Source organism: Juglans regia, chromosome 12 (assembly GCF_001411555.2).
Source record: "Juglans regia cultivar Chandler chromosome 12, Walnut 2.0, whole genome shotgun sequence".
Taxonomy (NCBI): domain Eukaryota; kingdom Viridiplantae; phylum Streptophyta; class Magnoliopsida; order Fagales; family Juglandaceae; genus Juglans; species Juglans regia.
In genome coordinates, this window is record NC_049912.1 from 27,211,010 (window position 1) to 27,222,671 (window position 11,662).

Genomic DNA, 11,662 nt, shown 5'->3' on the forward strand with positions numbered 1-11,662 from the left:
ATTCTTCCAAGTTGTCACAGCTAGCTTGCATCGTCTGCACTAAATTCACATGTATTTTCTTTTTTCTTTTTTGTTGGAGCATCCTGAATAATCCCTAATAACTCAAGACAAGACCACTTGTACATGATGACGAGCTAGCCCGAGTCATGATTGACGTACAGGTTGTTGATGCATTTTATTAGTAAGCAGTTGAGGCATAAAGATGTAACAGAACGTAACTATGCAGTAAGGTATAATTTGGGTTGGTACTAGAAATTAGGAGCCCCAGCTTAATCGTAGTTTTTATTTCCTGATCTGTCTCCTCAATAGCCAGGGGAAAGTGTCTGATCACGGCCATTTGGTTGTAGTTGCAGATCTACAAATTATAGCCCTTCTATCTGGTACATTGTTTGCATCATGTGTGTCTCTGCATGCAGACAATGTACGTATTTCCCTAGCAAGCTAGGTCTGATGTTGTCTAGACAGACGTATATATGCATCATGTAATAGTGTGAAGATCGATAAGAATGCATGGTGACCAACTATAGTATCATCATCAATTAGCATATATAGATGTGTACGTAGTAAAAGCTGTTCTTTCCAAGAAAAAGAAAGAATATAGCAAGATCGGTGCTAGTCATGTTAGTAATGGATATTAGATATCATCCCTCACTATCATCCTTCACCAGCATCATGGTGTGTATAATGAATTTTCTTTCTTAAGCACTATAACATAAGATTAATTTGTAAGGCAAATTTATGGTTTTTAAAATTAGAGCCTTCATTGGGGCCCAGGCAAACCTGGCCGAACTTAAATTTAATACCTAACCACTTTAGAACTCCCATTCAGCTTTTACAACACAACTGCATGCACCTCTATTTTTTGCTCATCTACCATGGAAAGCCATGGCGAGGTGGATCTAAGAGGATTCATGGATGAAGAAAGGAAGAAAATCAACTTACCGAGGAGACTTTCTTTTGGTGCTCATCACAATTCATCTGAACCTAACATATACAATATTGCTTCTCCAAGACTATCTTCTACTTCAGCAACATCGATCCCACTTTGGCCATTAAGCCCCGAGACGCCATGGACACTCTCCCCCGTGCGCACATCTCCCTCTCAACCTCTTCTTTACCATTGCATAGCCTCGCTCCACCGCCATGACGGTAACATTTTCTCTATCACACTCACGAAAGATTTTATATTCACCGGCTCTGAGAGTAAACGAATCCACGTCTGGAAGCAACCTGACTGCACTGAAATAGGTTACATAAGGGCTAATTCTGGTCAAGTTCGTGCCCTCTTGGCCTATGGAAGAATGCTATTCACCACACATGGTGACTGCAAGATTCGCGTATGGAATGTGTCCATCACGGAGAATTCTCGACCAAAGAAGATCGCAACCTTGCCTCAAAGAAGTCCATTCTCCTTAATGTTTCCGAGGAAGAGCAGCCACCAACACAGAAACATAATTTCTTGCCTGGCATACAACCACGAAGAAAGGCTTTTATACACAGGTTCCTGGGACAAAACGGTGAAGGCCTGGAATGTCTCTGAAAAGCATTGTGTGGATTCCTTCGTGGCTCATGAAGGTCATGTCAATGCAATTGTTGTCAATGAACATGATGGGTGTGTTTTCACTTGCTCCTCTGATGGCTCAGTGAAAATATGGAGAAGAGTGTCTGGAGAAAACTCTCATATCCTCACCATGACACTCAAATTTCAACTTTCACCGGTCAATGCCTTGGCGCTGAGCTTGTCGCCAAGCACATGCTTGCTCTACTCTGGCTCCTCAGATGGGCTTATAAATTTCTGGGAGAAGGAAAAGATGTCTGGGAGATATAACCATGGAGGGTTTCTGCAAGGCCATCATTTTTCTGTCCTTTGCTTAGTAGCCATAGGAGACATAGTCTTTAGTGGTTCAGAGGATTCAACCATCAGGGTATGGAGGAGAGAGGAAGGAAATTGCTTGCATTCATGTCTTTCAGTAATCGAAGGACATCACGGGCCAGTGAAATGCTTAGCTGCTTCTTTAGAGTTAGATAATTTGGTCAAGTGTATGCTGATTTATAGTGCAAGTTTGGATCAAACTTTTAAGGTATGGCGGGTCAAGATTTATCCCATCGAGAAGCCAAACTCAGAGGAGCTAGTTAAAGACCAGCAAAGAGAAGTTGTGGAGTTTGAGACAAGTCCGGTACTTTCACCATCATGGGTTGAGAAGAAGCTTCAAAGAGATCATTTCCAGTAGGAGGGTACGTTCAGACCACATTGTAACCTTTTGTTTAGTGAGGTTTTTCATTTTTGTGGTTAATAAATTGCATCCTATTGTTTTTCTGGTTACAAAACTCCTGCATGTCTGGTTTGAAATCAAGAGCCTATGCTCTTATACCATTTTAAAATATTATTACTTGCCCTCAATGTTTGGCAAGTAAGAGTACCTCAAGTACTCTCACTATTATTCTTTATTTTATTATTACTTTTTACTTAATTTTCTACTATTCATTATTTTTCACCTACTTTTTACTACTATTTAATATTTTATTATTACTTTTTCATTACTTTTTTACTACTATTCACAAACATTCTCAACACTTCTCAACACTTCTCACTACCCAAACGTACCCTAAACTACTAATAGGAAGAGATATATTTAATTACATATATAACTAATTGTATCTTAAAAGTTTGAAACTTGATTATACATTCCTTCTAACCCAGCAGAAGTGCAGTACTGCAGCTAATCCACCCCATGTTCTAGTTATTGAATGTAATTTTGAGTAGTTTCATATATGGGGCTTTTAACAAGTTCACCCGATACTGGTCCTAGTGCACTGCCCTGCTCCACAAGCCAACTCTCATGGGATTCAGAGAGTAGTCCCTAGGCCTAGTCTTCAGTACATGATCATTAAACAATTCATCACATTCACACGCGTGCGACTGACGTCTGATATTGGCCAATGGGATTACCAACAAAGCGCAGGAGGTTTTATTTCAGAACTGCAGATTCTTTCAAGACTTCCACCTATCGGAAATAAAGACTTCCCACCTTCATTTTCCAACGTCTACGATATTTACTGGGAAGTTTACGATATTTACTATATAGCCACTTGATCCAAGTCTCACTGGGACAAAACATTAATGGATGAAAGTTCTAAATACCGATAAATTCTTATAGATACGATCGAACGCTTTGATCTATTGGAGGTTCAAACAGAGATGAAAAGGCAACGTGGAATATCATCTCATAAATTGATTATAATATAATATTTATTTTCCTCTACGAGCGAATTGAAATTATTTTACACAAGCAATAATTGAAAAGAGTACTCTAGGACCAAGAAAAAAAAAAGTCGGTGATCGAGAATTATTATAAGTCGATATATATTATAAATTAATACATAATTTATTGTGAGACTTATTAAAATTATAAAAATATATATATAAATATAAATATTTTTTTATTAAGAAGGTTCGATTCGAGTATCACATTAAAAACCATTTCGTTACAAGGAATATTAATCCAAGATGCCAAGACCGTCCAACGGTACAATGCTCCAAGGTGGGGGGACTTCCCCATAGTATTCTTTGGATCGACTGATCTTTTCTATATAAACTCCGGTACAATTATTCCACTCTTGAAACACAAGTCATGACGATCATGAGCAACCCAAAAGAAACAGTGCTTTTCATTTAAGGCAAGAATACGCGTAGCTAGCTAGCTCGCATACACAAGAATTGTCTACGATAACATGATTGATTGACAAGGAAAGAACCCCATGCAGCAGAGAATTAATATAAGTATTCCTCTAAATAAGGAGGCCTTCTTACCATCCTGCATGCATGCTTAGCCATCATGGTCATGTGTCTTCTAGGTTTTTTGCATGGATGCAAAACATCCCATTCCATCAAAGATTACGTTTTTTCAGGTTTGGTGATCATACTCATTCTTTTTGGCTTGCGTATTCTGTGTTACATTCTTTACAGGTTACTCATCAAGAGGGAGCATCCTAACAGTACTACTGAGGAGAATCCAAACCGCGGCTTGGAAATGCAGTCGGAGATCATGATCATGAATACGCCCCATGCCCATCGGATTTGCCATCGGAGAGCATTGCCAGAAACCAAGTTCGTAGCTCAACATATTTCATCGTAGGGCGCGCGCCAACGTCGATCGAGACTTGGTCATGTGTGTGCATGTGTGTGTGTGTGTGTGTATAGTTCATGGTTGTAATTATATAATACGATGCCAATAAAAGTGTGAGATCGATGGTGATTTCCGAGACTTGTACGTGTTCCTTAATTAGCTAGCTGCATGTGTGAATAGATTTACAAAATACAAAATGAATGTTCGTCAATCGTATTCATGATTGTTTCATTTCAGGGGAAAATTGCGAGCATAATATAGAAGTATAAGCTAATTGATCATGATTTGTTTTTGGAAAATTAATGATCATAGATTAATGGCACATGAAACGTTCATCGTTTAATCGTTGCGTCCTATGAATGCGATAGCCAAAGCCCAAAGCTGGTACGTACTCGATCGAGTACTATGTTCAAACATCACATGATTATTTTGTTAATTCCTTGGCATATAGAACCACTAAGAGATTACCATATTATTAAAAAGAATAATTTTATTTAAAAACGTTTATACTACACACTATTTAAGTGACATAATTTGATTTGAAAAATAAATTTTAAAATCCGAATCTTATCAATCAAATTATATCATATGCATAGTGTGTGGTATAATATAATTGATATTTACAATCATTGATGCACAAATAATGCACATTTATTTTTAAAAAAATGAATAAATATAAGACTCACATAAAAAAAAATTAACTTTTTAATAATAAACACTGCTTTTTTTCAAAAGAAATGCATTATATTTACACAACTCATAACTATATCTAACCTTACTCGTGGTGTGAAAGTCTACTGAATTAAAAAAAACGTCCATATTAAAAGATCAATCTTTGGACGAAAATCTACCAGCATAAATAGCAGCTACTACTACACAGCTAATTAAACTACAAGCCGGACTTTGTCATTAGAAGGAGAATGCTACATGGCCTCGTGAGTTTTTCCCATCAATTTTATCGTGCATGCATTTTAATTTTTACTTAATGATTAATTAAAAATTAACTATTAGTAAAATTATTATTTTTTCTAATAATGAAGAATGTTAAAAAATACTTTAAAGAAAATTAAAATAAAAAATTTATAACTAACAATACGTCCACTAGCATGATCCGTCATTATAATTTCAATATTTGTTATTTTATAATAAATAATACTTATTTAGTATAAAATATGAATTTTTTATTGTTATTTATTAAGAAGAATTATGTTGATAAGTGATCACAACATCTTACATTTAATATCAAGAGAAAATCGAAATATACTGTTATTAAAATTTGAATTGATCTTTTGTTAGGGAAATAAATCAACATTTTAAAAAAATCAGGATATTTAAATTCATTTGTGCCATCACCCAATTAACAGGGCGAGCCCATGAATCCACGAGTCCATGACAATGGAGTATTGGTCCCATTTGCCGCACAGTTAACGAAGTTCACAGAGCTCTCGGGCCATTCCCAAGAAAATGCTGGAGCGGGTCCTCTCCCTGCGACGAGCCGCTCCGCCACACGGGGACGAAGAAGCCGAAAACAACGACGATGGCGCCGCAGACGAGTCTAAGACCAAGAAGCAGCAACTCCTGCTCACGACCCGGGCCTTTAACTACTTTACTCGCATGGGTCCCATCGGACCCTGCCTCGCCTTCCTCTTGCTCGCCTTCCTCGCTCTCCTCTCCTTGCTGCTCTTCCACTCCCACAGTTTCGTTTGCGTCTCCTCCTACTACGACCCGGTTTACCGCTCCAGATTCTTCGGGTTAGACGGTCTCGAATCGGATTTCGGATCCCTCGGCGTGCCCTGGTGTAAGCTTTTCTTATTACTCGGATCCGATCCATTTAAGTTTTTCGATTTTGTTCTCCATATTCATATCAAATCTCGTATCTTTGGTTCGAGATTTCATATATTAAGGGCATGTATAGTTTCAGATCCAGTGTATGACAATGGGGTTTTAGTTATAAGTAATTTTTGTTACCTAAGAAATTGGAAGAATTGTGAAAAAATTGAACTAGCATTGAAGTTTCTAGAATGCTTTTGGGGAAAGGTTTAAGTTTGCTAATTTAATGCCTTTGCTTGCTCCGGATGACCGGAAACAAATAAAGGAGTTGAAGTTTGAACATTTATAGGGAGAGAAGTTTTCTTATAAGCGAATTTCAAAGGAAGACGACGACGCTGTGTATGCTTTCTAAAATGCTTAATGGTGTGGAAAGTAGCGGTCTTTAATGGAATCCAAATAAAAATGCGAGTCGGATTTGGAATTTGACCTATATGGGTACTTGCGTGTTCATGATGCGAAGCATGACTCTTGTCGGTAAAATTTCAATCATAAGATGTTGGTTGTTGTGGTCCAAGTTCCAACAAGTAAAGCTAGATACGATCCGACTATGAGTGTAATCTGGTCCCTTATGCTGCTGCTGCAAGATTATGGCAATACATATAATTGGGTATGGCTGAGATTTTGCTAACATGAGTCATGGCGTGCATAGGAGCACAAGTTTATCAGGATCCTTAAATATAGGTTGAAATCATTGGTTTGAATTTTGTTGTCGATAAATGAAATATAAAGGGATTTGGCAAAGGTGGTATTCACTGTGCGTGGGAAATGTTACCGAGGCAAAGTGTCTCAACTTCCTTGCACAAATCTATGCCTCATACGTTGGTTTGAATTTAAAATCACCATGTTACATTATCCAGAATTGTGTGACTTTTATATTCTTATCCTTGGCAAAAGGCAGATCGAAACATGGAAAAACGGTTGAATGGACGTCTAAGGATTTACTCAATGGCTTGGAAGAGTTCGTACCTATATATGAAGCTCGGCCAATTAAGAACAACATGTATGGGATGGGTTTTGACCACAGCTTTGGGCTATGGTTCATTGCTCGATGGCTGAAGCCAGATTTGATGATTGAGAGTGGTGCTTTCAAGGGGCATTCCACTTGGGTTTTGCGGCAAGCGATGCCAGACATCCCAATTGTGTCACTTTCACCCCGACATCCCGAGAAGTATCTCAAGAAGGGACCTGCTTATGTTGATGAAAACTGCACATACTTTGCTGGAAAGGACTTTGTTGATTTTGGAAATGTTGATTGGGGAAGTGTGATGAAGAAACATGGGATTACTGATCTGAATCGGGTTCTTATATTTTTTGATGACCATCAGAATGAATTGAAAAGGTAATAACTATATCCCAATTAACACGTTTTCTCATCATTTTTTTACTGCCCTACGGTGGAATTGATTACTATTTTTCCACATCTTGTTTTTGACAAGCAGAATAAAGCAGGCCCTTAAAGTTGGCTTCCAACATCTTGTTTTTGAGGATAACTATGACACTGGAACTGGAGATCATTATTCCTTAAGGCAGATATGTGATCAATCTTATATAAGAGGTGCTTGCTCTCTCTTTTAGCTCTTGTTTACTTGGGCTATTTGCGCTACATAAGCTTCTTGCTTTTGTATCATGATGTACACATTGCTTTTGTTGTGTTGATTATAGCCTTATGGTTGCTGGCTTCCTGCCTCTGGAAGTACTCATAAAGTCAGTTTATTTCTCAATAATTTAGGAGGTGGCCACAGCTGTTTTAAAGACAGTGATGAAGCTCGGATTAGATCAAAAAGAAAGAAATTCTGGGAGAAAGGGACGGATATAGAAGAACTTTGTGGGCCGGGTGAAGCATGGTGGGGTGTTAGAGGGTATATGCGGGATAACTTCAACCACAGTAATAAGCCAATCTCCCATGCAGAACACTTTCAGAACAGCCGCTTTCTGGAATCAATTCTTGATGTTTATTGGGAACTCCCTCCGGTTGCTGGACCTTCTCTTACTCATCAAACAAGATACGATCCGGCTCGTGCAACCAGTCCTCTTGTTGAAGATGGTCGGTATGGCTTGTACCAGCGGCTCGGTCTAACCAGGCTGGAGACTTCTACATTTAATGGATATACTCAGATGGTTTATGTTCAGATATCAAAAGAATAGTTTTAAATCTGTGTAGATGAGAATGCACTTTTTTACCTTCCATGTTCTTTTATATCATGCACCTAAGTTTTCTCCTTATTGTTGTGTCGACTGTTTTCCACCTTTACTATGAGAATCCATCCCTCAGGGGGACAACATATTTTGTGTAGTCACCAAAGATAATCTTCTTCCCGTGCAAGCATAATAGATTAACTTGGCCATCAGTCTTTTCTCTCCAATGCAAGTATTAGGTTAAGTTTAGATAGTGAGGTATTATGTGAATAGTTTGTAAATGGATTGGTTGTATTATTATATTAGGTTGCGTTGAGATAGTGAGGTATTATGTGAATAGTAATTCTTCTGTAAAATAGAATTCGGGGAGAGAAAAAGAGAGATTTACAAACATCAACCAATCCATTTACACAACAATTGGAATTCAGAGATACAAAGCAGAGATACCACTTAAATATATAACAATCTGAATGTCTCCAGTAAATATACTTTACCAGCTTACACGTAAATCTAATATCTCTAATGCATATATATGATTTTAAAACAGAATACCAAACTAAAAATTCATTCAGAGCTTTCATTGCCACAGGTAGCAGCACCTCCTTTCTGCTCTTGCTGATACTTACACATAAGTTACGAGACTCTTGCACTTCTCCAGGCCCTTTCGCGCTGGCTTTCAAGCAGGCGGACTTGTTTGTTCGTTCTCAGCAGACTACATTTTGAACAGAAACAAAGAACAAAGATCGAAGTTAAAGTTCATGGTTAATAATAGAGTATTGAGTGCCCAATGCTTAAACAAAGTTTAATGTTGGAGCATCCTATATTAACTGACAAATCATCTCATGCTAAGTGCATTAATCATAATAGAGCATACCTAACCCAATTGCCTCCGAGCCTTTCATGATCCTTAGCCTCCTACAGGAGTCGGTGAACATTCTGTGGCAACAAACAAGGTAACTTTAAGAAGGGATTATAATCATGGCTGAAATGGATAAACACGTTAACAGCCTGTTGTTTGAAATCAGATCAAAACATTCAGCAAGTTGACTATATTTATAAAAAAGTAAGGAATTAATTCACAAGCTGTGATGGTTAATCAGATCGCATCGTGTGTAGAAAAATCAATGGTTAACTATTTCAGTTTGGAATAACAAGCAACATCAAATTAGGAAATCATGCAGAATTTTGAGTTGAACCTTTGAAATCACAGATATTTAAAAAATTAGAAGGAAAAAGAAATCACATATATGAGGATAGCACTTACTCCCAGGGGACATCACCAACAAGCATCCAATCCCCATCCTTGTCTTCATATGTCAGCACATATTCAGAGCCATGGAGAAGATCCCTCAAGCAACTCTCGTTTAGGCCATCCCGCCCTCGAAGTCCACGAGAACTGCACTGCCCTGGATCACAGTCATTCAGGATATGAATAAATACCCTTCTGCATAAATATGCCATCATGCAATCTTGAGCAAACACTCTTCTAATATAACATACAAATACCAGTCTTCTCTCTCTCTCTCTCTCACGAAACAGAAAAATCACACCTAAAAAAATGGAAATCACATGTATAGGCAACAAAAACTGCAGAGCTTTCAAGGGTTTTGTCTTCAATTTTATTATAGATCATTATTAATAGTTCCTTTGCTGCAGTCCTTAGTATGACAAAAGGGGGTTATTAGAAATCCTGAGTTTCCTGAGTTTCCCGATGACTTGATATACAGTTCCAGCCGGTGGAATCGAGTATCTGGGATTTTACTCTCCAGAAGCGGGTCCAAAGGGTCGTGCTGATGTTCCACATCATTGAAAAAAAGGGGTTGTAGGCCATGTCGGAGGAGATATGAAAATGCATTTACTAACTTTTTAAAAACAAAGAACGGCTTTTATGTATATTTTTAAGGTCACACGTTCTTTTGCTTTCAGGCTAAAGAGAGAGTACCAATGGTAAAGCAGCTAAACATCTTCTCCAGAGCCGATGACAGTTCCATATAATTCTTATACGTTTTGAGATCAACCTTCCTTAGGTACGGAGCACCGTCCATGCTAACTTTTACATAAAGGCATCCAAATCCAGTTTTTCCTTCAGCCTCATCGGCAGTTTTCGTCAAATTGGAGGCCATGCTGTTTTTTCTGAATGAACGAATTGGGGGCCATCCTACAACCTGTGCCCTGTTGCAACAATTTTATGCTTGGTGATTCACGCTCAATAAGTAGTACATATTCTCAAAAATAAAGTAGTAAATGTTTAAGAACTCGTCATATAGATTAGCATTTAATACAATAAAAGAACTAAAAAAAGTGAAAAACATAATATAAGTGGAAGAGCAGGTATTAATACTTAATAGCGCACAAGAAGTCTGTCATTCTGATAAAACCTCAGTATTTGTTTTGAGAGATGATATAGCTGAACAAAACTTTCCATGCAAAGCACCTATTCTGGAGACTAAATGGCAGAAAAAAAATGTGAAATCATCTTTTGGGAAAACCAGTACAACATAAGACTAAAACCCAGCTCTATAACTTTTCCTCAAAACTTTCAGCAATCGGTTTTTCGACAACTATAACCAAATTAACAAAGAGAAACACGATTAACAATGCGAAGAATGGGGAGCTTACTTTGCAGCAGGAGCACTGCCATGTTCATTTGCAACAGGAATCTGAGGCTTCTTATCCTGAACTGGCTTTGAAGATTGAGGAACAGAACTAGCCTCTTTCGTGGTTGGTGTTGCGAGCGGACATGACTGCTGGGTATTATTCTTACCCTCTAAATCAGCAAAAGGCTTACCACTATTCCCAGTTCTAGTAGAGAACAAAACAGCCCCTTTACCCAAATCAACCTCAGATACATTAGACATAGATAAAACCCATTTCCCAGAAGAACCATCAATGGCATCATAGAAACCCCTCTTAGCCCCAGACACAGGGTTTTTTAGAGTGCTCAGAGAATACCCATTATTCTTATCCTCCAAGTCCTTGCCAAAAAGGGAGACCCCCAGTCCTGGTTTTCTCTCTGGGACCTCAGACCCAGGCAAGCCAAGTGTGAGCTCAGTCTCCTTGAGGTTGAGAGTAGAGCTCTTCTCAACCTCAGTGGAGAGAGTAGAAGAGTAGGAAGATGAAAGCTTTTCAGAGCTTCTTTCCATTGAAGAAGCCTCTGATAAGCCTATGTAATTATGTTCCAGTGGTATAGACATGAAAGTTACACAATTCAAAGAAACACAAGTATAACTCGAGGAAAAGGCTGGGAAGAATATGAATGAAGAGAAGGAATAATATGGTTGATAACCTGAACAGAGGGTAGACTGTAGACAGGAGAGAGAGAGAGAGAGAGAGAGAGCATAAAAGTTTAAAACACCACTCTGGTTAGCCCTGCGGGCTGTTTTTTTTTATGCAGAAAAGAAGCTTCTTAGGCCTTTCTGTAGCAAACTTTTTTTTTTCACCCGCTTTTTCTATATACTAGAGAAACGAAATCTGATCTCTCTCAGATCTCCAAAATTTTCTTTTTCGGCGTAGTCCCGCTGTGATGAGTTTCAAACTCTGTGAGCAATGCCGATTCTCGCACATAATCT

The 11,662-nt window shown here is 38.2% G+C and overlaps 3 protein-coding genes across 3 annotated transcripts; 2 read left to right on the forward strand and 1 right to left on the reverse strand.

Annotated features, from left to right (window-relative positions):
• The first annotated feature begins 875 nt into the window (after positions 1 to 875).
• LOC109007836 (protein JINGUBANG-like) lies at positions 876 to 2,231 on the forward strand. The gene has a single exon (XM_018987687.2). The coding sequence runs from the start codon at positions 876 to 878 to the stop codon at positions 2,229 to 2,231; it is 1,356 nt and encodes a 451-aa protein (XP_018843232.2).
• Positions 2,232 to 5,489: 3,258 nt separating this feature from the next.
• On the forward strand, positions 5,490 to 8,180 carry LOC109007843. Its single transcript, XM_018987701.2, has 4 exons — positions 5,490 to 5,925; positions 6,852 to 7,296; positions 7,397 to 7,512; positions 7,687 to 8,180. Exons 1-4 carry the CDS (start codon positions 5,592 to 5,594, stop codon positions 8,100 to 8,102), a joined length of 1,311 nt encoding a protein of 436 aa, XP_018843246.1. The 5' UTR covers positions 5,490 to 5,591; the 3' UTR covers positions 8,103 to 8,180.
• Positions 8,181 to 8,462: 282 nt separating this feature from the next.
• On the reverse strand, positions 8,463 to 11,662 carry LOC109007844 (auxin-responsive protein IAA27-like). Its single transcript, XM_018987702.2, has 5 exons — positions 10,713 to 11,662; positions 10,036 to 10,265; positions 9,358 to 9,499; positions 8,968 to 9,029; positions 8,463 to 8,805 (listed from the first exon to the last, which is right to left on the reverse strand). Exons 1-5 carry the CDS (start codon positions 11,285 to 11,287, stop codon positions 8,798 to 8,800), a joined length of 1,017 nt encoding a protein of 338 aa, XP_018843247.1. The 5' UTR covers positions 11,288 to 11,662; the 3' UTR covers positions 8,463 to 8,797.

What these genes read in the sequence shown, in the direction of transcription:
- LOC109007843 (XM_018987701.2), top strand. Translation starts at nt 5,592, where the DNA reads ATGCTGGAGCGGGTCCTCTCCCTGCGACGAGCCGCTCCGCCACACGGG. An exon ending in CATCAGAATGAATTGAAAAG is followed by an intron (nt 7,297 to 7,396) that starts GTAATAACTATA and finishes TTTGACAAGCAG; the next exon opens with AATAAAGCAGGCCCTTAAAG. An exon ending in TGATCAATCTTATATAAGAG is followed by an intron (nt 7,513 to 7,686) that starts GTGCTTGCTCTC and finishes TCAATAATTTAG; the next exon opens with GAGGTGGCCACAGCTGTTTT.
- LOC109007836 (XM_018987687.2), top strand. Translation starts at nt 876, where the DNA reads ATGGAAAGCCATGGCGAGGTGGATCTAAGAGGATTCATGGATGAAGAA.
- LOC109007844 (XM_018987702.2), bottom strand. Translation starts at nt 11,287, where the DNA reads ATGTCTATACCACTGGAACATAATTACATAGGCTTATCAGAGGCTTCT. An exon ending in GGCAGTGCTCCTGCTGCAAA is followed by an intron (nt 10,266 to 10,712) that starts GTAAGCTCCCCA and finishes TTGTTGCAACAG; the next exon opens with GGCACAGGTTGTAGGATGGC. An exon ending in GTTGGTGATGTCCCCTGGGA is followed by an intron (nt 9,030 to 9,357) that starts GTAAGTGCTATC and finishes TTGTTGCCACAG; the next exon opens with AATGTTCACCGACTCCTGTA.